Genomic DNA, 23,347 nt, shown 5'->3' on the forward strand with positions numbered 1-23,347 from the left:
AGAAAACCGCGCAGGTCTCCCTTTAAGTCTTCAGCTACAATATAGGAGAATAAAGGCAATAAAAGACTGCACTGTATCCCAAAGACAAAAAAAGTGTTTCATATATAAAACGTAATCTATTTTTACTGCTTAACTTGAGTAAACTGTGGTGAACCTATTGCTTTCCCATTCCCAGTAACATGTTTCTTGTGCTTAGAGATACAACTTCTTTTTGATAGATAGATAGATAGAAAGAAGGACAGATGGAATTTATAATTATATGGTATCACTAACACGCATTATCCAGTGGCGCAATGGATAACGCGTCTGACTACGGATCAGAAGATTCTAGGTTCGACTCCTGGCTGGCTCGTTCCTTTTGGGGGTGCGGTGGCGCAGTGGGTTGGACCAGGTCCTACTCTCCAGTGGGTCTGGGGTTCGAGTCCCGCTTGGGGTGCCTTGCGGCGGACTGGCGTCCCGTCCTGGGTGTGTCCCCTCCCCCTCCGGCCTTACGCCCTGTGTTACCGGGTAGGCTCCGGTTCCCCGCGACCCCGTATGGGACAAGCGGTTCTGAAAATGTGTGTGTGTGTGTGGTATCACTAAATGTTGACTTTGCTAGACAGAGAGTTTCATAATAAACTCAAAAATTGTGCTGATTCCCTTCATGTACGGAGGAGCTGAATATTTGTTTTTGGCCACTCAGATATGTTATGCATTATCATACGTAGCTGCGGTAGGAAAGACTCTTCGACGTACCGCTGCCTCCGATTTATCCGGGGAATTGCTCTGGGACTCGGCCGAACTATTTGTGGCCGAGGTGTCGGAGGGGGAAAGGCCATTTCCTTGAGGATTTACCCCATCCAGCTACTGATCCGGCTACCGTGTGGCTCCGGCCCCCTCCCTGCTCCTGACTCATGGCTCCGTTGCACATTCTGCCCTATGCGAGTGACCAGGCCTGTGTGTGTGATGTAAGCAGAAACCGGGCTTTTTCTTCTGGACATTTATAGTAAAGGTTAAAACACGAAAAAGCATTCAAAATGCATGTTACATAAAGCAAAGAAGTATCGCACAAAAAAAATTAAATTCCACATCATGGCAATGTTTCCCTAATAAAAAATAAAGAAATCTCAGTCTCCTGCTAGAAATTATAGTTTATTGTGTATAATTCACTGTACTGCAATGGACTGGTGTCCCATACAGAGTGTATCCTGCTTCAGGCCCTATGCTCTGGACCTCAGCGAGCCCACAAATTGTTATCCATATGAAGGGTTGAATGAATGAGTGGATGAATGGATGAATGAATGAATGAATATTTCACCGTATCCCCCAAAACAGTGATGTACACTTACACTGAGAGAAGTGTGGCTGACCGTTCTGGCACGGAAATGTCACAGAAATGGGCAGAGGACATTGTGTGACCATTCAAATCCTCCCGGGACGTGATTCCTGCCTCCTCGGGGTGATCCAGCGGTAAGACCACTTGCAGAAGATCATCTCCTCCCTCTACCACCGGCACGCTAAGTGGGCTTAGCGCTCCGTCTGCTAGCCCAGATTGCCAAGCCAATTAGGCTGATGACAAAAGGTTTCTCCTACCCGACGCACGAGCGCTCCTCTCGACCGCCTCATCCTCCCAGTCCCACATGCACCTTGCGCACAGTCGCCCCACCGGTGGGCAATAGGTGACATTGTCCACGTGTTGATAGGGCTCCTTTTGTTCTGTTTTTTTTAGGGGATGACTACACAGAGGTGTGACGATGAGGCTATTAAATATTAACAGCAGACATATGGAAAAGCAGCTCCGGCAAATTCTGCGGGCAGAAAGTTTTCCGTGTGTCTGCGGAATATTATTCGGTGTTTTCCATGGGCGTACAATCCCTTTTCCCCTTGAGCCGTGGTCCTCCGTTGACCTGCCCTCTCACCCCGTTGCATATATTTACCCCAGTCTCTCTGCGTGCATCCTATCTGAGGAAATTTACCATGTTATTTTCTGCCTTTGTTCTTGCCCTTTCCACCTTAGAGAAATACTTTGCATATTCATTTTATGGGCTGATTTATGTATGATGCCCCTCAAAGACGAGACGGATTGTACTGTAGCGGTACAGAAGTTGGGGAGGGGCAGAGTGACACGACGAGCAGAAGGGAGAGGTGGAAAAAGAGAGGAGCTGGTGGTCTGGATGTGTCTGTCCCCCCGAATCGTAGTGTTACATCTTGTCTCCTTTCTCTTCATCGATGGAGCAGAAAAATCCATGGAGGGACTCAGCTGGACAGTGGTCAGTGAGGGGAGGTATGCCAGGACCATCACACTACCTAGAAGTGTCTCACATTGAGATGGACTAGCTTTCCGTCCAAGGTGCACCCTGCCTTATGCCCTACCCTTCCGGGACAGGCGCCGGATCTCCGCAACCCCGCACTGGACAAGAGGTTATCGACAATGGATGATGAATGAATGAAGTAGGGCTGTAGAAATTCACAGCTTCTGCACAGAAAAGTGCATAAAGTCCAACACACACACACACACACACACACACACACACACACACACACACACACACAACTCCTAAGGTTTGCTTTTACTTGTATGGTCACATTTTTTAAAATCATAATGGCATCAGCACCCTGATTTACTCACCCTTCATTGAGAGAGGGAAGTTAAGGTTGGGGGTGGGGGGGTGGCACAGCGGGTTTGGTCAGGTCCTGCTCTCTGGCGGGTCTGGGGTCCGAGTCCTGCTTGGGGTGTTTTGCAATGGACTGGTGTCCCGTCCTGGGTGTGTCCCCTCCCCCTCCAGCCTTGCGCCCTGTGAACGCACTTGAGACAAGTGGTTGTAGACATTGTGTGTGTGTGTGTGTGTGTGTGTGTGTGTGTGTGTGTGTGAGAGAGTTAAGATTTTCCTCTGACTTCCCTATACTTGTGACTGGCACCTTGTCGGGACTGTTGGTCCGACGCGGAAAGACGCACAATTTAAAGGCGTAATCGAGATGTCCACATTTCAATGGCGACGGCTTCAGCCGCTTTCTGTTAAACTGAGAAATTATACAAGCAGTGCTAGAGAGAGCCATTTCCACTTTGACGTCCACTTTTGATTCGGACGAGCTCTCGACTGAGGGGGAAAAAAAAAACTTACACGTGGGGCCATACGTATGTTTTCAGCTTGACTTAACATATGTTATGCCTCCCACTGGTATTTTAGAGATCCCCTCTAGATGGATCAGTATTAAAATCAAGAGAACAAACTCGTCAGAATAATTGGACTAATAGGTGCTCTCAGCATTGTGCCACCAGTTCTGGGTTCCGTTCCATTACTGAGCCCAGAGAGCTGTATGAATCATTGTTAATTGCTGCAGATTTCCTTATATTGCAAATAATTTTTTTTTTTTTTTTAAAACAGAATGGATTTCTGAGGTTACTGTAAGGCATCGCTGCATCCAAGAAGGCCTCCTTCAGCAAACAGTGTGCGAACGATAAAGAAGCCCTGACACAGCACTGCTGGCACTGGACTGTCAGAGGAGGATGCTCCGGGATGCTGCTCCTGTTGTGAAACATGGCATCATCCATACCGGTCCCCATCACAAATAATACTCCTGTATGAATATTAATAATACCGTTGCACTCACTTCTGTTTTATAGCAACTATTTCCTATCCATGTCATCTTCAAATTCAATGCCAGTTTCTTACAGGTTCAGTTCTCACATTCTCAAGGTTGTACCGAGTAGCAATAACGATAACACCTGGGGCAGCTGGTATTCTAGTCTTTGCACCCAAAGGTCGCAGGTTTGAATCCCACCTCTGGCTGTAGTACCCTTGAGCAAGGTACTTTCCTTAAATTACTGTAGTAAACATTACCCAGCTGTACGAATGGGAAAACAATTGTAAGTTGCTTAACGCTGCGAGTCGCTTTAGAGAAAAGCATCAGCTAAATGAATTAATGCAAATGTGAACAAGTCGATACAAGTGGACCGTTTGTAAGAATCGACCCCTTGTTTTAATTAGTAGTACATCTATGTAGCAGAGAAGTAACTTACTGAAAAAAGTGCACAAGAAGAAGAAATCGGAAGTAAACGAAAGTATGATGGAGACGTGAGTAGCGTGACACATCTATAAATGCAGGAAAGCGCCGAGGTGCCCGACGTGCGGCGCAAACCTTTCTGTAGCTCAGCATCACCCCCTGCTGACGGAGCCCGAGAGCCACACGACAATATTGCGTAACGGTGGCACCGCGGGGCCTTGGGGTGATTTTGCGCCATCGGGTCAGGGCTGCGGCCTTTGGACCGGGAGGAGCAGGGTTCAGATCTCACATCCTACTGCAGTACCATTGAGCATGGTACAGTACTTACCCTGAAATTAATTCTTTCATTGTCACAAACTGCTTGTCCTCGCCAGGGTGGTGGAGGTCTGGAGCCCATCCCAGAATCACCGGGCGCTGAACTAGTAACTGTACTGGTCAACATGTTACCGTGAGACGACCGCACGTATGTAGACCAGCACCATTTATACCGATGCGTTTCACTTCCAGATAAAGCACTGGCATCATTTAATAAAGCGTATCCATTTTCTATCTCCATCATTTTCTCCTTTTCCAGAGCCACTTCACAGCCACACGGAACGTGACGGTGTGTAAATCCGTCTCTTCAGCTTCGAAAAAAAAAAGTTAGTACTTTAAAATCTAAGTGGCTTATTATTATTTCTGTCTTTTTACCGATGAGCAGCACATGAAGGTTTCCGAAGGTGTGTTTTACTTGAGAAACTAAACAGGACACCGGATCAGCGCATCTGGACACTCGCACACGCACACAACTTTCTAAATACTATAACCCTCTTGTTGAAATAAAATTCTGTTTCATCAGTGCAGCATGGACGGAAGCATGGATCTTTAATGTTACCATGTTTTACTGCAGCGATCCCTGCACTACGATGAGGGGGATATTGCCACGTTTGCCATGTGCACAACAGGTGATTTTATTGTTCTTGCTCTGCTGTCGGCTTAGAAAGTCTGCAGGTCCATCAAGATGCAACGTGAACCTCGCCGCACACAGCAGCACACTCGCTGAGCTGGATTTCTGCACTTCTTCACTCATAATACTTCAGTGAAAAAGCATATTGAATCTCATAAATACATCGATTTTTTAAAAATTATACCCATTCAGCTGTTGCTTCTCTAAAGAAACCTGAATGTTTTGCTACTACTTACAATTATTTACTCATTTTACCATATCAATTCACAATAAAGGACCTTGCTCAAGGTTATTACGGCAGGACCAAGATGTGAACTTGGGTTCTCCAAGTCTAACGCAGAAGACCTAAACACTATCCAACCTATTTATGTTTAATACGGGAAGCGTGGTGGTGCAGTGGGTTTGACCGGCTCCTGCTCTTGGGTGGGCCTAGGGTTCGAGTCCTGCTTGGGGTGCCTTGTGATGGATGGATGGATGGATGGATGGATGGGTGTCCCCTCCACCGTCAGCCTTACGCCCTCCATTACCGGTTTGCTGCGGCTTCAGACAATGGGTGTGTGTGTATTTATAATATATAAAGCACGGCATATTCTGCTTCCTTTCCACTGCATTAGAATGTGTCCTTTACCATTAGGAAGTATCCTTCACATTACCAAAAATGAAAAAAAGCCTCTTAGAATTAACAAAAATAAAAATGGTGAACAACACAATATAAAATATCACTAATATTTCTTTGTCTTTGCAAGCTGTCTTCACAGAATGGAAAGTCTGAGCAATCAGAGAAGGTGACTATAAAGAACCTGATACCGCGGTTAGAGAAACATGGTTGTGAGTATCATCCACTTGTTGCTGCAGTGACCAGGAGGGCAAAGCACAGAATTCAGTGAGTTCTGAAACTAATCGGTTAAATGTTTTTCCCCATTTCCATTTTTCAGGCAATACTGTACCTTTTGTGTAAGAGGAACATGAAAAAATGTTGTTTATTAACAGGAATATATTTTAACCCGTCTAAAACTTCAACAGGTGATCTTGGTTAATCCGCAGCCCAGCCAATAATGAGACACCTGATAAATGTGTATGAGCCTTTGAAAGAGAAGATCGGGCTGCCTGTAGGAAGCAGTTTCTGAATTACTCGACTTCCACAAGCTGCATCATTACGATGTATTATACTTTACCTTCATTAATGGTGCCTTTGCCCTTATCTTTACCATGCTTGTCTCCCCTCGTCTCTTCTGCATCAGGGACGATATGGTATTTCTCATCTAGCGGCGTCAAGGACAGCGGGCTCACAAAGATCCTCTCTTACCCTGCTGTGACACCAAATACAGCCGTGCCTCACATACCAGGGTCTGTTCATTCCATGAAATCACCGCATCAGGCAAACTCCCCTTGTGAGAGCATCACACACACACACACATTTTCAGAACCGCTTGTCCCTTACGAGGTCACGGGGAACCGGAGCCTACCCGGCAACACAGGGCGTAAGGCCAGAGGGGGAAGGGGACACACCCAGGACAGGACGCCAGTCCGTCACAAGGTACCCCAAGCGGGACTCGAACCCCAGACCCACCGGAGAGCAGGACTGTGGTCCAACCCACTGCACCACCGCACCCCCCACTCGTGAGAGCATCACATTACCAGTTATTTTTTATAAAAAGGTTCCCAGATGAAAACCATTATTATAGTGTGCTTTTTTACATTGTTTTTCTTCTCAGTTGTCTGAAAATATCTGATTTGTGGGACATCCCCCTCTGGGACAGCATTAAGCAAAGGGACAGTGAGCAAGTACATGTCATGTATGACTGGGTAGCAACAGTGCTTTGACCAAATACTTCTCTCCCAAAATCTCCTTTTTTATAAAACTCCAACGTTGGACAGCAGCCTGTTAAATCAGATATGAGTGAATATAACTTTATTCCAGTGATGGGTTACTGTAAAAAAAAATAACTGATAAATCTTGTACACGTACTCTCAAGTGTGACTGAGGTCCATTTTACACATTTCACCTTGATCTGCTCCCTGACAAAGGCCACAGCTTCTAACTACAGGTCTATTAAGAATGGGGGGGGGGGGGGGAAACGAAGAGCTATAAAGATTAAAGATGCAAAATGTTGGACTTGTTGCTGCTCATCATGTACATGTCTGTCCAAGGCTGGATGGGGACAGAGTAATGGAGGACCCTAGAAGACAGATGGATCTTTTCTTCACACCAGTCCTGCCAGGAAGCCTGGAGTCTTCTCTGAGATGTTCTCAGAGCACACTGACTTTTACATTTAATTAATTTATTCATTTAGCTGATGTTTTTCTCTAAAGCAACTTAAAAAGTTAAGGTTACAATAATCACAAGTTTACAATTATTTACCCATTTATACAGCTGGGTAATTTTATTGGCACCATTTAGGGTAAGTACCTTGCTCAAGGGTACTATAGCCACAGGTGGGATTCATACCTGTAACCTCTGGGTCCAACGGCAGCAGCTCTAACCACTACTCTACCAGCTGTGCCTTAACAATACTGGTGCGAATGAGAAATATGGTATTACCTAAAATCACAGTAAAGTGCAAACCCCTACCTTTGCAGTAGAACTCTGCTTTTACCCAACCATAAACACATGGTCCACACCCGAGAACAAAACTGTAGCTACTGTAATGCTGGAGATTCCAGAAACATCTTCACTTCCTTTACTCATATTCATGAAGTATTAAGATGTGTAGTCTACTCTCGAAGGACTGTTACATACTGTACCAGGGTACTGTAACAGCAGGGGAACAAGGACGAGTGACCATCCATCTGTTTTTTTGTCACTTTATTAATTCCCTTAATGCCCCCTATATGATAGAGGTGGAACCAAATTAAAAGAACCAAATATATTTATACTGAATTCTCCACACTCAGTGGCATGTAAAATGAGTGAGAAATGCAAAATGAAATGTTCCTCAAGATGAACCCTAAACCACTGGTTTCCCAGGACTGCAATATGTACAACAGGTGTACTGGGGTTCGCCGCGGAGCTCCCCGTGTGCCCGGGGGTATCCTTCTGCGCAGACTGTCACACTGTAGCGCCCCCTTCAGGTTCATCCAAGGCTTTCAATTATTCCAGGATCCTGGGAGGAGGTGGAAGAGTACTGGGAGAGGGTCCTGCTGGGAGTACTGGGAACGCAGTCCCTTCTCGCCACGCCCGAACCCAGGAGCGAGGGTCCTGCCGCCGCAGCGCTGACGTGGCGCATCGAAGTCCGAGTCCATCCGGCAGGGGGCCCTAACGAGGCCGTGCTCCCGTCGCCATCCTGAGCCGCACCTGGTCGATGACATCCAGCAGGTTCTTGGCGTCTACGGCCAGCGCGTGAGCAGCCGTCAGCATCTGCTTCTTGTAGTCCTGCTGGAGACTGGTCATGACGTACTGCTGCGCCAGTTTCATCTTGTTGATGAGCTCCGCCAAGTCGGAGTTGAGCAGCTTCTGCGCCATCTCCACCTGCATGACACAGGTGACGAGTTTCACCGTCAACACACTTCGCTCATTTTCTTTGCCTGTGCTACTAAACAATGTGAAACACCCAAGACCAAGACCATTTGACTAGTGTATGGAAATAGTCTGTATACATTACTACACACAGACTACTTTCCATAGATGTCAGCAGGTGGCGCAGTGGTTAGAGCAACTGTCTTGTACACAAAGGACCCAGACTTAGATTTCCACACCTTGACCAAGGTACTACTCTGAACTGGTTCAGTAAAAGCTTCTCAGCTATATAAATGGGTAAATAAGTAGCTCACCACTAAGCTTCTTTTGTGAAAAGCATCAGCTAAATCATTGAATAATTATTTCATGTCCAAACAGTACGTTGGAAATTAACAGGTAATAGCAAAAAGATCTCAGTGTGTAACCTGATGACATGACTTCAACCATATTGGCCTTAGACATTGCACATGGTTATGACGAGAACTTCCCACCCCTGGAAAATTGAGGCAAATATGCTCATTATTGCATCTTTCCTGCATGTTTTCAGCAGTAGCGTATACTATTAACTTCAACAACTCAGTGTCCAAAGTGCAATTTATTTGGTCCGACTTATCAGCAACCCGAACGGGGCTGGCTTACCTCCCGATGCGATCCTGACGGAAGCGTAGGTATCGTTTCATCCACAGCAGCCAGCAGCGTCCTGAGCGCCAGACCGACGTCCTGAAATGAGAACTCGTGTCACGAAGCCTCTCCCCCCCCCAGCGAGTATCTCGCATGACCCGCAATGCCCGCGCTCCTCAAGCGGACGCACCTTAACCATGGGCACGTACTCCTCGGGACTGGCTGGCTGGATCTTGCTGGACATCTCGATGACAGCCTTCACCAGTCCCGTGACGTTCTCGTAAACCTTATCGTTGGAGCGGTCCAGGTTGGCCGTGGGGGGAGGGTTGATCTCCTGGGGCTGGATCTGAAAACGTGGCAAAGGTCAATGTCTCAGCACACCAAACAATGGCTGTCACTTCCCTGCCACCAATTCCATACATCAACGCTAACTGCAGTCTCATACGGCACCAGCACGTGTTTTGGACCGAAAGCCAAATTGTTAAACCAGATCGCTACCAATTTTTTAAACACCAACTGAGTAAAATTCTATGACATTCCTTAAATGTGCACGAATATTTCATGGGTCTCTCATACCTTGCATTTGTGTTATGTCTCATGCACACCAGCAGCCACGTGAGCCACGCTTCCACGTAAAGAAGTTAGCAATCGAAAGAGTTGTCAAACAAAAGGGAGCCCGTATTTCTCCAGGCAGTTTGGAGTTTTATACATAGGATATTGTCGTCAGAATACATTTACATAGATTCATTTTGTTTTGAAGAAAAATGCCAGCTAAGTTACTTCACCCAGCTGTATAAATAGGGGATAATCTTACTAGAGCAATTCAGGGTAAGCACCTTGCTCAAGGGTAGTACAGATAGAGGTGGGAATCAAACCTGCAACCTTTGGGACCAAAGGCAGCAGCACTAACTACCATGTCCTTCATCTGGAAGAAGACAGTTCCTTACTTCAGCTGGTGAAGTACATTTCAACACACACTCTACCCAGTATCACTTCAAGATGTAGACGTATTTCATGCATTCAACCCACAGTTTGCTAGTCTGATTTGGCGTATAAGATTGCACAAGATGAACATTATGAACGCGTAAATTATATTTAAAGAGGCCGAGATGTACCGAGAGGTACCCCAGCCCTGGAACGAACAGGTAGGCAACGACAGTTCCTCCACAGATATATCCAATTTATGGTGTGATCCAGACAGCTGGTAGCGTAGTGGTTAGAACAACTGCCTTTGGACCCAAAGGTTACAGGTTTGAGCCTCACCTCTAGCTGTAGTACCCTTGAGCAAAGTACTTACCCTGAATGGCTCTGGTAAAAATGACCCAGCTGTGTAAATGGGTAAATAATTGTAACATTCTAAGTTGCTTTGGAGAAAAGCGTCAGCTAAATGAACAAATGTAATCTTCTGCTCCACCTAAAAATTTTATTAAAACTGTGAATCATATAAGAGTTCCTCTTTTGCTTGGTCTTATGGGATGGATTTCCCCACACCTTTTCTAAAAAAAAAAAAAAAAAGTGACCCCTGTCCAAATGTGTGCAAGTCCAAAACAGAGTGACACACAAACACACACGAAACACACGGTTTCTTACCCTCCAGGGCTTAAGTTCAACAACAGTGAGGCACAGGCAAAAAAGGGGGAACACAGACGGTCCAGGGGAAAGGAAAAGGGAGAAAATATGAATGAGACAAGCTTGTTCTAAGTTAAAAAATAAAATAAAAATAAATCACTATATGGCAGCAACGCGAGAGAGACAAGTCTACAGGCCCTGCATGTTAAAGTTTGGTTATAATGTGTATGTGGGGTGCACTCATTTTTAATTCTCATTAACTGTTTTAATGTGGTAATTGGGAGGTTGATTCCACCGTGTACCAGGTGTCAATTCAGTTTCTCCTGTGCTCTTGCCTTCTGAAGAGCAGGGAGAGCTCCCCAACCTCTCAGTTCCCCTCCTGCACCTGGCTGCCATACAGATATACTGTAATTCAGGGTTATTTGAAGTACTTTCCAGCTACACCCTGGACAAAAGCATCGGGTAAACACTACAGCAAATCATTTCAAAGTCACTTTCATACAGCGTAATGCATCTTACTGAAGCAATTCGGTTTAAATTCTTCTCTCAAATGACCCTGTCTGGATCTCAAGCCTGAAACCTTTAGGTCACTGGTTTAGTTCATTAACCAGCAGGTCACTTGGTTTAAATAATTTCGTAAGTGATGGTTAACGGCACCGATGGACCGGTCAAGTGACGCTGATCCTATCCCCGTCACCCTATCCTGGGTGTTAGGCAGTGCAGAGAAATCGCTGCTCATATTTTGAGTTTTTGGACCCCAGTTACTGGGCTCAGAGAAGAGAGTGCGGCTGGTGTCTTGGGTGCTGTAAGGACAGGGCATTAGCAGTGTGTAACGGGGTGTGGGGTGGAGGAGAGGCTGCCCGGGAAGAAGGCATGGGTGCAGGTTTAAGCAGACACACTCCCTGAGCACTAATAACTGGAAGGAATTTTAACAAATACCCAGTAACCAAGGAGAACCTGGGAGACTATTACCTGAATTATGCAATCAGTGTAGCAATAATTTCCAGATTGTGTTTATTTAGGAAGCCATTTGATTTCTTTAGCAGGGTGAAAAAAGCCACAGCATGAAAACCGGGGATTTGAAAGCAAGTAATTGGGTACAAACGGCACCATGCGTTAAAAATAACCGTGCAAAAAGCAGCCAAGCCTTGACACACATTCCCTCGGTTGATTCAGCGTGTGTTGCCGAAGGCCAGTCTCAGCCATGCGGTGTGTGGAACTGCAGTCCATACGCTCACGTGGTCCGCCGCATCGCTGCGTGCAAACGTGCAAACGTGACTGCGCTCCGCGCTGCGAACGTACCTTCACACCTTCATTGTAGCCGTCCGTGGAGTTCGCGTTGGCGTGGCCTCCTCCAAGGCCAGGGGCCCCTGGGCGGGGGGGCTTCTTTGGCGGTGCCACCTGCTCTGGGGTGGAGAGAGGGAGGACCACTGTAAACCAAGACTGAGGTCACATTATGGAATCTACTTCCTAGCCCACAGTCCACCACTACCGCCTAGTATTGCTGTTACTGAGGATGTATGTCGCTGCTGCTCTCATAATGATAAGGAGCAGTAGCCCCAGGATACCCATTTTACTGTAAAATAGTTCATTAGTGGGGGTTCAAACCAAACTGCCAGCAGATCAAAGTATTTTACACAGTCGGGCAATTTTTACTGGAGTAATTCAGGGTGGGTTTCATGATCATGGGCACTACAGCAGCAGAAGTAGGGACAGTTGGTAGTGTAGTGGTTAGAGCTACTGCCTTTGGACCCAAAAAGGTCAGAGGTTTGAGTCTCACCTCCAGCTGTACTACCCTTGAGCAAGGTACAAGGGGGATTTACCTGGTTTGCCTATGGGCTGGTATATGTGCTGGTTTCCCGTCTGCAAAGAGACAAAAGGCGATAAAAAATAACCATGTTTGCCTGTTTACTGCAGTGGTTCTCTGACACATATGCCAAGAAGCTCTCACGCCCCTTGTGTTCCGGTTGGTGGTCACTTTGTGAGCAGCCAAAATATTTCTCATACTCAGGAAGCACAAATAGTTCTCCCGCAACCACTAGGAATCACAAGGGATGGGGGGAAGAGAAGAGATCCACTGGTGTGATGCGAAAACCGCATAAAGTCTCAGCAGGGAAATATCTCTCACTCACTGATGGAATGATGCTTGTCTCAACAATTAATTATGCACTCTTCTGGAAAACAGCAGTTTCCATTTTAAGAAAGGCTAAATGACAAACTAATACAACCAGATGCCAGAGCGGAAGTTCCACCTTTGGCTATCGTAAATAAGTTATTTTGTACCGCTGCCTGCAAGTGCATCCGCTGGATTCCTTCCATTGCATTGAACCTGTATTTCAAGTGATGTAGTAACTAAGTTGTGTGTGTGAGAGAGAGAGAATGAGTGTGTGTTGCATTGTCTGCTGCATAAATGGGTCAACGGCAGCAGGCACTTCAGTACCGCTAGAATCGTATACTGCCCGGGACAAAAAGACACCAGCTAAATGACAGAAAATCTTTTACGCTACTGGTTCGGCAAGTATTTTTGGAAAGGAGGAGGCCGATTCTCTCCCAGAGCTGACGCCTAACGGTTCTGCAAATTGCCCAGTAAATCAGAACAAACAACACGACAAGCTGCTTATTGTGACCAGAAACGGCTGCGTACACAGCAACGGCTCCGCTGGGTTCGGGACAGGGATGAGCAATTGGGAGTATTTACAGAAGCACGCCGCTGGAGCCTTTGAGGAGAACATAAAGCATGTTAGTTTGCTCACCATCCAGGAATTCAAAACATAGCCCTTTCATAACAGCCCTGTTTTCTAAGCGGAGTTCAACATACATAGAAGAACTTTAAATCATGTATTGAATAAATCTTTCAAACAAAGGCAGTTGCCAAATTACACTGGTCCGTGTGGGACATTCTTAGGGGAGGACAAAAACACACAAACAAAATTTCCATTTCCACATAAACACACATCCAGCAATATGCTGGTGTCCAGTTTCATTGTGTATATTTACTGTATGTTCACCCTGGTGAGATCCCATGAGACCAAGTAAATTATATCCCAACTTTTACTCTGAGACCTTGCCATTTCCCTCCAGACACTAAAAGGTTATATTTTTTCCCCCCCACTTCACATCACTCTGCTTTCCCCTGACAAAAATAACCAGTATCCTCCTTAAAGACCCTTCGGCAGTAGAAAAGGGAAACAAAGCACTGCAATACACTCCTGTAATGCTACACATTCCAAATATAAAATATTCATTCCATCATGTCAGCATGCTCCCTGTACTTAAGGATCAACTTACATTCCTTGTCTTTTACTTGTAGGCAAATTATTATAATCATAGTAAGAATACAATGCGCACAACCTTTTTCTGTCTTACACCATACGGTACAAATAAGGTTCCATATTAACCTAAATGTAAGTAGCAGCATAAACAGGTTCTGGACATTTCAGACTCTGACATAAATCTGTTATTCTTGCTCTTGGGTTTTTGTTTTGAGAGCAATCCAATGCTGAACAAAACCCAGTGGGTACCTATTCCACCACACATAGAAGCTGTGAGAAACTCACTGTAAGTCCTAGCACCCTTAGTAAGTCTCCCAGGGGGAGGAGGAGGAAAAGAGAAAAAACTGAATAGCATGGTATTCAATGATGATTTAAGCCAGCAGAAATAGAGATAGAGAAGCAGAATGACTAATCGGGAGCAACGCTTCTCCACGAATGCTTGGAGTTTCATTCTGGAGGAAGTACTCAGCAGAGTGCATGCAGGTGAGGTGGTTGGGCTACATCGTGCACCACGCTTCCATTTGGGACAGCAAAAAAATAAATAAAAAAAATTTTTTAAAAAAGCCAGACTCACCGGACCCTGCAAGCTGCCATCCTCCTGGTCGAGGCTGCCTCTTGAATTCCTCGATTCTGGCTTCTGGCAAGAAGAGAGGGTTATTAGAGTCAAGTATGGGCTTTCCCCATGTCTCAGAGAATGTGTGAACTAGGGAATGCGTTCATTTTCTTCAGCATCTTCCACCACCAAGTTGTCAGTGCATTAGAACTAGACGCAGCCTTGCGCTTCAGATGAAACATGCAAAATTCCCCACTTTCTCCACACAAGGGCTCCTAAATGATTACACAACCCTCCCGGACCACGCGGACTACTCTCGATCAAATCTCATGGCACTGAGCACTTGAAGGAAGTTCAGTTCATAGCTCCCTCCCCCGGCCATTGTAGCCAAAGTGGGGGGGATGGAAACACTTTTCCTATACCAGTTCTCCAAAGCAGGACTTGAAAATCTGCATCTTTTGAGTGGTTCCCTTGCGGAAGCCTTGCTGCCTGTAAGCATGGGATAGACGGCGGGGCATTCCAGCTGCAGCACCAGCAGGCCACTGGATAAATTCCTATTTCCTGCAGGAAGGAGGCTTATATGTACTTGGCTGACTCACGCAGGGCGAACACACAGCCAGTTAACTGCCTGCTTGGATGCTTGCCTGCCCGCCCATCTCCCTCCCTCCCTCCCTCCTTCCACGTGCATATGACTTTTCAGCAGCAACAGCACATTCACCATGGAGCATCTGGCCGTTCAAAAGTTACGTCAACAGCAGCTTTGTCATACACCGGCTCCACACGAAAGACTACCTTGCCCTTAGTTCAGGCAGGTTTCGTTTCCTAAGCCAATAAGCTGTGGTTCTGCAACACAACACCGGCACTGACCTGTCCGCCATCGCCACCCTGCAAACAGGCCAAAAACTATTAAAAAAGGTTCATGCTTTTCAGTCTCTGATCTATGAAGACCAAAGTCAGTGAGTCTGCAGCTGTGGGTGAGCTTGTGCACGACATGAGGCACATCAAGTTACTCCATCAGGCATATTTTAGATGACACGGTAAAATAAAAATAACTGGGAATGATTTAAGTCCATCTTCCAACATCTGTACACAATTACCAGCCCAAGTACTTCCCCCATTTCAGGAAGGGGGAGAAAAAAAAAAAAAAAAGCTACAGCTATAGAGCCCCTTCAGAACAATGGTGTTGAAAACAAGCTCTTGTAAAACATGTTTCTTGCATTAAGCCTGTAATCTTTGAGGGCTGTTTCTTTTCCTCACAAACACATTTGACTGGAAAACAAACTGTAAATTAGCAACTAAGGAGGGTATTTCCCAGTTGCAACAATAACCCCATTAATAAAATCTAATGTAAAAAAAAAAAAAAAAATTATGCATTTCTCCGTTACATAAATATACATCGAGAGTAACTTTACAGAAATCAAAACACAACAGTGCTTCATTTCTTGGGCTGAATTTTCACGTAAAGGGAATTGTTCTCAGTTTTGAAATGCAGTCATGTTATATAATAAAGTTAAGCACATCACATCTAAAGCATGAAAAAAAAATCTGCAGAATAAATGAAGCATTTCGAAAGATGGCAAACTAAACTTGATTTTCAGGCAGGGAAAAATACAAAAATATCTGTAATGAGTGCAGTAGTTCTGTTGGCAGCTTCATGAGCTTCAGCTTAGCACCAATCGTATCCTTGAGTTTACTTTCAACTGGCTAGCAAGATAAGCAACCTGACACATTATAAATACAGTATAAAATTCCAAGTATTGAGCATTTAAACAAAAACATGTGGCCCAAAAACACAGGAAGACTGAAAATGACAAAATGACCCCATTAATAAAGGTCAAAGGGTTTGTTATGAAGAGTTTTTCCTTCAGTCTTGGAAATAGATCAGTATTTAACAGTTTACTGAGGGCAAGAATAACACAGATTGTGTGGAAGAACCATCCCAACAAGGGAATTCTGAGCAAACATTTCCTTAAATAGGGAAGATACTTGTCTGAAGGCTTCCCTTCAGAATTTCTGAAGCAGTTCTAAGAATCTCACGACCGTTCTTGAGAAAGTAACACCAACACACCGTTCAGTGGTCTTCTCTTACCCACTATGCTACATTTGTATTCTGATAACAATATTCATACTTCCACATTTATCGATAACCCCTTGTTTCTCCTAAATGCGGGTTTCAAAATTCCACGAAAGGTATTAATTGGCAGAAAAACCCTTTTAACGCACTGCTTCGACACAGATTTCTCTAAAAGGTTTAAAAGCAAAGGAGAACTACACAACAATTTGCTGTGAGGTAGGAAAAGCTTTCTGAAACACTACTGAACTTACTTTAAAAAAAGTCTGAAAAACAATCAGGTTTTTGCAGGATCAGTGTATCGGCACTATTTATGTTCCATTTTCGATTCTTAATGTTCGCAGCACACAACCCTTAAAAGTCATTCAGGGACAGAAAGAGCAGCATACCAGAAATCTCAGAAAACCATTCTTTACATCATGCATTCATCAAATACGTTCACCCTAAATCCAGTGTGACACATGGTATCAGCCAGTTTCATAGATCTCCTACAACTGGCTGATAAACAGCTCACCTTTGTAAAACGGCTACATATATCTCTCATATTTTCCCAAGACTGAAACCATAAGTTAAAAGTAACTAAAAAAAACTGTTGTGGGATAAATCAGAATACTCTACAATTTTCCACAGTTGACACCACAATCGTTAAACTGCACCTGAAGACAAAAAAGTTCAAACGTTTAAAATACACGCTCCCTGAAAAATGGAAATACTCTGAAATAATGAAATTTAAGAGCATCTCACTCATTATCTTTGTATAAAATGTGATAAAAGGAGGAAAGTGAGAGCAGAAGAGATGTTACCATAAAGCGCTCCTCTTGCTCCAGCCACCGCTGATCTTCCTCCATCTGGTGCTGCTGTAGAATCAACTGCTCCTCCATCTCAGAAGGTGGAAGCCCCTGGCCCATCCCCCGCAGGTCCATTCGACCACCGTCCTGGTGGAGAGATGGCCGCTCATCAAATCTCACATCAGGCAGAGTGCAGAACAGCAACGTCAAAACCCAAGTAGCGCCGTGACACCATGTGGATGCTCACTGTGTGGATGTCTTGTGGTTGATGGTGCTTCCAGTGGTCCTGTGTGTCCAGGACTGACACCTGGGGCGGATACAGCCTGTTGGGCATACACGGCCTTCCGTGGGGGTCTGTGTATGCGGAAACCTAAACACAAGGAGGATAGGCTGAGCATCAACCGCATGGGTGAATTCCAAACAATGTGAACCGGCAAAGAGAAGATGCACTAACAAATGAAATGCTAACATACTAAAAATAAACTCAAGCAAAGGACACTAAATCTTCTCTGAAAGGAGAACCACAGAAAGCCATAAGCTAGTAAACAACATAGTGGCTTTTTTCACAAATTGAGTAACGTTAAGAAATGTCATTGCCTTTAAAAGAACAGGAAACCCAGTCCTTCCATATGTTTATGAGAAGACGACATGCCATTAAATAAATTTTCAGTTTTTTTTATGGTGGGTTTTTTCTAATGTGCAGAACACACACCAGGACACATTAGGATAACCTATCACATTCAAGTCACCTGAATAATGACTTGCAATGTAAAGGTTGCTGATTCAAATCCCATTGCTAGATTTCCTCTGAACAATGGATTTACCCCGCACTGTTCCGGGATAAACACACTTGTATACACGGATAAAGAGTTAAACGGTTCTGGATAAAGGAATAAGCCAAAATGCAAATGAATGACAAAACTGTTCATTTTGGCCAGCAGGTAACGCAGTGGTTAGTTGCCACCTGGATGAGGAACAATTAAGAGACTCGAGTCCTTCGGTATAAAACCCTTGATCAAGATACATAACCTGAATTGCGCTACTAAAAACACCCAGTTGTATAAATGGGCCAAATAACTGCAAGTAGCTAGGTATTTAAAAAATAAAGATATAGATGAATTTGGACAAATGCAAGAGCTAAATAATGGTTAATAATAACAACAACAAATAGATTCTGGTCATTTGAGTTTTACTCAAGAACTTTACAAGTTCTTTTGCTTGAGAAATTCCTCTCTTTATGGTAAGAGTACTTTTACTCGAGTTTGTACCTGATAATGATTGTGCTGGCCCATATGCTGGGGGCTCGGGTAAAACCCTTCGCTGCACCGGGGGCTCGGGTAAGCGGGGCGACTAGGCTGTACAAGGGAGAGCAACACATACGCATCCTCTGCTTTTATCTGTTTAGGGAAAGTGGTTAACATTCACCAGGTCAAAGAAAGCAGACATTTCTTTCGAGCAAAATGTCGAAAGGCTACAAGGAACTTAAAGCAGAAAAGCTACAAAACAAGAAATGAGCAAGTTTTTAAACTGAGCACCACACGCCACAATGCTTCATCTGTGATTTCTAAAGACCCTTATCTAAAAGGATGGTCAAATAAACAGAATCATTTTTGTTTCTTGCTCCGAGTGCCATAAAAAGTAAATCAGACCCTGCACCAAAGCTTGGTGGGGCAATAAACCCAAGAGGAGGCGAGAGCTGTCGTCCTAATGACATTACGCTCTAATTTTTTCTGCCGTTTCTTTGGAACAATCTGTACTTGTTAAATTTTGAATTGCACCACCGGGGAAAGTCAAACCTTATCAAATCGCCAAATAGATATTAAAAAAAAAAAAAAAAGAAGAAAATTGTGAGGAATACAGAGTCAGTTACTTTAGATAGTGGAATAATATGTAGCTAGAAATGAGACAGCAGGAAGATGATCACATTTAAAATGTCTGGGGGAAAAATAATGTAGCAAATGTAAGTGAGCCAGACATACAGGGAAATTCAGTTTTAAAAATGGGAATGAAACCCAGCTGAATAAAACATCTTTCTGCAACAAGACATTTTGCCTATGCAACACGGAGAGAAGAAACGAGGGAGAGCGTCACCCAGTGGCGACACCGAATCGCTCCGTGGGGGGTGGAGCCTTACTTTTGGGGGAGCCTCGTCATTCCCCCCCGTGTCCCAGGATGAGGGGGCCTGGCGTCTCATTTCCATGCGAACACGTTCTTCTTGCTGAACTTTCTCCTCCTCCAATATTGTGCTGCGATTCCAGAAAGAAAAAATGAGACGAGGATCAGTCTGTGAATAAATCACTCCTCATATGGACCCAGGACGGAAATCGTGGTATCTGGCAGTACGTTCCTGGAAATAGAAAAATATTTGGAGCTTTAGATAAGCAACAGCTCGTCAGTGAAATGTTTAAAGTCAACACCAGGATAAGAAACACCTGAAACGAAGTAGCCCATTGCGTATACAAAGTGTCTCAAAAATGTTTCACGCACTTTAATGAAAAAATTAAGAAAAAAATGTTCCGGACACAATTTACTGGGGTACGTAATTGGTATACATTTACACTTATTAGTTGGCCTCATGCTTTTCTCCAAAGCAACTATGACTGCGAAGCTGCTTACAATGATTCCCAATTTATACAGCTGGGTAGTTTTCACTGAGAGATTCAGGTTTAGTACCTTGATCAAATGTACTACAGCTGGAGGTAGGACTCGGAGGGGGTCTGTCGAGAGTAAGGTGGCAGCACTAACCACCATACTACCTGCTTCCCCACAGTGTACAAAGGTGATGTATCAACATTTGTTACAGACTGTCCTTTGCACCCTAAATACGTACCTTCAATAAATCACTCAAGCGTTTATTGCACATTCACATTTAAGTGTGAAGATGCTATTTATTTTAAAAGAAGAAAAAAAATCACAGCAGGTCAGAAACGAAAGCTCTTTTCCTCACATGTAACATTTCTTTTTGCAATTTTTCTGGACCCATTAAGTTTTTACAGGGTTTCGTGTCTAGTGTCTACTACGCCAGACTGATGCTTTGGTCAATTTGTAACATGGACTGTAGAACAGGTGACGAGATCTGTTTCAGACAACTGGGACTCAATGCTCAAGTTGCTTCCTCTTGTCAGTAACCGCAGAACCTTGACCAGTCAACCTCGACTGTGAAGCAAATGAAAAGAAAGCCTTAGAACACGCTGGTGACTGATTCTCTGTCTCCAATACAACGCACTTTACAAACCAGAGGAGCGATGCAGCTAACCCAAGTGCAAAATGTTTCCCTCCCTTCAAAATCTGCTTTACGCATTAGAAATAACAGGCCATTTATAGAAACTTGAAATGCTGAGTGAAAACGACAGTTCTATAAAAAGTCTCACACTAGTGCTCTTATGATCTTATTTTCTCTTACGCAGAAAGCCACAGATACCGCACTGAGCATAAAATGCTGATTACGTGCCAAGACTAATATTACTCAAAATCTTGAGAAAATCTATCGCGTGGTATTTTAGATGCACGGGGAAAGGAAAAAAAAAAATAAAAAAAAAAGCCCGCATCATCCTGGATCCAAGTCCCAACATCCTCCTCTCCCTTCAGTGAGATGGCATGGATCTATTTCTGGAAACTGTGCTCCCAATGACAGAGCAACCAGCACAAGTGTTCAGAAAAGAACGCGAATTAGACAGGTGTGGAGACCATCAGAACACGAGACCCTACTAGTCCCTTCCACGAGAAGACAGTCCTAGCAATTCGAGAAACAACTGACTCATGATCTGTAAAGAACCAATGGCTTACAGTTGGTTAAAAAAAAAAAAAAAAAAAGTGAGGGGGGGAAAATATTTAATAAAAAAAGCCAAAGTGCATATACTGGATTTGCTGCTACTAACTGGATAACCTTACCAGATTTGCGCAATGCAATGAACAGTAGCTCAAACTACATTTTTAAAGACTGAGCGATATTAGTCTTTTAGCAAAGTTCTCTCATAATCCATTTCATCAAAAGGTTGCTTTTTACAATTTTTAAATGTATGAATGAGCGACATTCCGTAGTAAAATATGCTTCGTCTTGCAGCGTAGTAAAAAAGAAAAAAAACACACACACACACACACGAGCCGACTTCCTTCAGACAGGCAAAGTTCACGCCATTACCTGACAGCTGGACAAACTCCTGCGTTTTTGTTAAGGACATTATCCATCTGGGTGCGAGACGGCGATCCCACGCGGAAGGCCGGGATGCCGGCGACAAGGCGGCGAACGCGCACTGCGGAGCCCACAAAAAGCACCAGCGAAACCACTGCGGGACTTACCAGCGCGCAGCAAAAGAGCTTCAGACCGAGCGTGGTGCGACGCAGCCGTTCGGTGGGGGGGCGGCACCGGCCCTTCCCTCCCCTCTCGTCCCGTCCCCTCCCCTCCCCAGTCGTCTGAGAGCAGCGCTCCCGGCTGCGGCTCAGGGGTCGTTCGAGGGCAGCGCTTCCCTGTGCCAATTTGGCGGGATGCGCACATGCTAACGGTTAACGCAGCATAGCGAGCGCTGGCGAAGCTTGATATTTAACGTCGTCCCTTCCCCTCTCGGGGCCCGATGGCCTCCTGCCAAAGCCCAAATCTGCCCACAGCCCTGAGCATTTCAGCAACATGGCGATGTCTGTAATTATTAAAACACGTTGGAACGTGAACTCTAACGGTACAGGAGTTTCGGGGTCCAAGTTCGGCCGTCGCGCAGCAGCTTGAACCGACATCAAATGCACCGCGCAGCCTGCTGACGAATCCGCTTCGAGTAGCGGTGACGTTCTCAGTGTGAAACACCCGGCGACTACACCTTACAGCACAGAAAATACCTCCCGCACCGAAGGGCCGACGGCGAGCAGCTACGGCGCGACCGCATCAGCGCGGCAGCGCTAACGGCTTAGCGCGTCCGTACGCAGAGATGCAAGACCAATCCAATGTCACGATCGCTCTCGATGCCTCATGTCCGTTTTTAGCGTCATGTCTCAGCTTTCTAAGTTTGCTTTTCCTACCGCGAGATTCATAGCAGAAGTTAACGCAATGAGCAAGTTCCACTTTAAAATGCGGCTGGTAGCTATTTAGGGGACAAAAGGCGATAGCTGGGACCACAGCTGCCCCCCGAGGCCACGGCGACGAAAGATCCGGACGGATGAAGCCGGGTCTCCGTTCTCCGGAGGATGACGGCTCCGCGACTCATAAACCCGGCGCTTGCGCGTCTTTCCTTCTCAGGAAGGAAAGCGCGGCCCGCTTTCTTTATTCGGCAGTCCGCCGACACACAATCCCCGTGAGACACAAACGCGGCGGCCGCGTTACTGTCCCGTCAGCGAAATCGCGAGAGAGCGTGGCAGGGCCCCTTCCGAGTGTGGCGGCTGACCGCTGGGAGTTCACCGACAGGTTGGTTGGGTTTCCTGTGTCGGGAAGAGGTGCGCGGGGGCGGCCGTTCCCAGCAGCGGAGGCCTACGGGCGAAGAAGGATGTAGAATACTAAATATGCAGGTGACTGCTGCTCGGCTTCGGTTACTCGGCTCAACATCACTCAACCTCGTAAGTTTTTTTCAAAAGTTGCATTTAGGGCCAGCAGGTTGAGCACCGCTTAGATCTGCTGCATTTGGACCTGGAGGTCACAAGTTTGCATTCCACCTCCTGCTGTTGTACCCTTCATCAAGGCACTCACCTGAACTAATACAGTAAAAGTTACCCAGCTGTAAGTGGGTAAGTAGCTTTATGCAGTACATCACGGGGGGGGGGGGGGGAGTATCGGCTACATGAGAAAATGTAGGCCAAGAAGTGAAAGTACAACAATGTCACCAATCTCCTTCATGCAGAGCTGGGGTTGCGTTAGTCGCTGGCAGTTTCTTAATAATCAAATTCTGTGATTTACTTCAGAAACTCTGCTCCACTTAAGGAAAAAAAACAAGGGGGGTTTTTTAAGGATTGAACTGCGGAAGCCGCTTAAAAATGCACGTGCTGGAATGTGCCGAGCCATTCTGGGGAACAGCCTCGAGCTAGGGGACGGTAACGAGGGCTCCGGGAGGCTGGAGCAGCCGGTCAGCCCCATCCTCGTTGGGCCAAGGTCTGGCCAACTCCCACCT

At 45.3% G+C, this 23,347-nt stretch overlaps 1 protein-coding gene and 1 non-coding gene across 14 annotated transcripts in view; one reads left to right on the forward strand and one right to left on the reverse strand.

Annotated features, from left to right (window-relative positions):
- Positions 1-279: 279 nt before the first annotated feature.
- On the forward strand, positions 280-352 carry trnar-acg (transfer RNA arginine (anticodon ACG)). Its single transcript has one exon. It is a non-coding gene; the product is annotated as a tRNA-Arg (tRNA).
- A 7,369-nt stretch (positions 353-7,721) lies between these two features.
- LOC108940645 (focal adhesion kinase 1-like) overlaps positions 7,722-23,347 on the reverse strand; it is a 65,740-nt gene continuing 50,114 nt past the window's right edge. For 8 of the 13 annotated variants that reach the window (XM_018762917.2, XM_018762911.2, XM_018762919.2 and 5 more), the window contains 11 exons: positions 19,396-19,507; positions 18,530-18,616; positions 17,509-17,631; positions 17,277-17,408; positions 14,424-14,486; positions 12,401-12,440; positions 11,880-11,983; positions 10,599-10,607; positions 9,199-9,354; positions 9,027-9,107; positions 7,722-8,399 (listed from right to left, as the gene is read on the reverse strand). In XM_018762917.2, coding sequence (XP_018618433.2) covers positions 8,187-8,399; positions 9,027-9,107; positions 9,199-9,354; positions 10,599-10,607; positions 11,880-11,983; positions 12,401-12,440; positions 14,424-14,486; positions 17,277-17,408; positions 17,509-17,631; positions 18,530-18,616; positions 19,396-19,507 — 1,120 coding nt within the window. In that variant the 3' untranslated portion in view covers positions 7,722-8,186. Of the gene's footprint in view, positions 8,400-9,026; positions 9,108-9,198; positions 9,355-10,598; positions 10,608-11,879; positions 11,984-12,400; positions 12,441-14,423; positions 14,487-17,276; positions 17,409-17,508; positions 17,632-18,529; positions 18,617-19,395; positions 19,508-21,402; positions 21,718-23,347 lie in introns of those variants that run through there. The other 5 variants (XM_018762910.2, XM_018762921.2, XM_029259957.1 and 2 more) reach the window with 3 other exon arrangements.

Source organism: Scleropages formosus, chromosome 18, assembly GCF_900964775.1.
Source record: "Scleropages formosus chromosome 18, fSclFor1.1, whole genome shotgun sequence".
NCBI lineage: Eukaryota > Metazoa > Chordata > Actinopteri > Osteoglossiformes > Osteoglossidae > Scleropages > Scleropages formosus.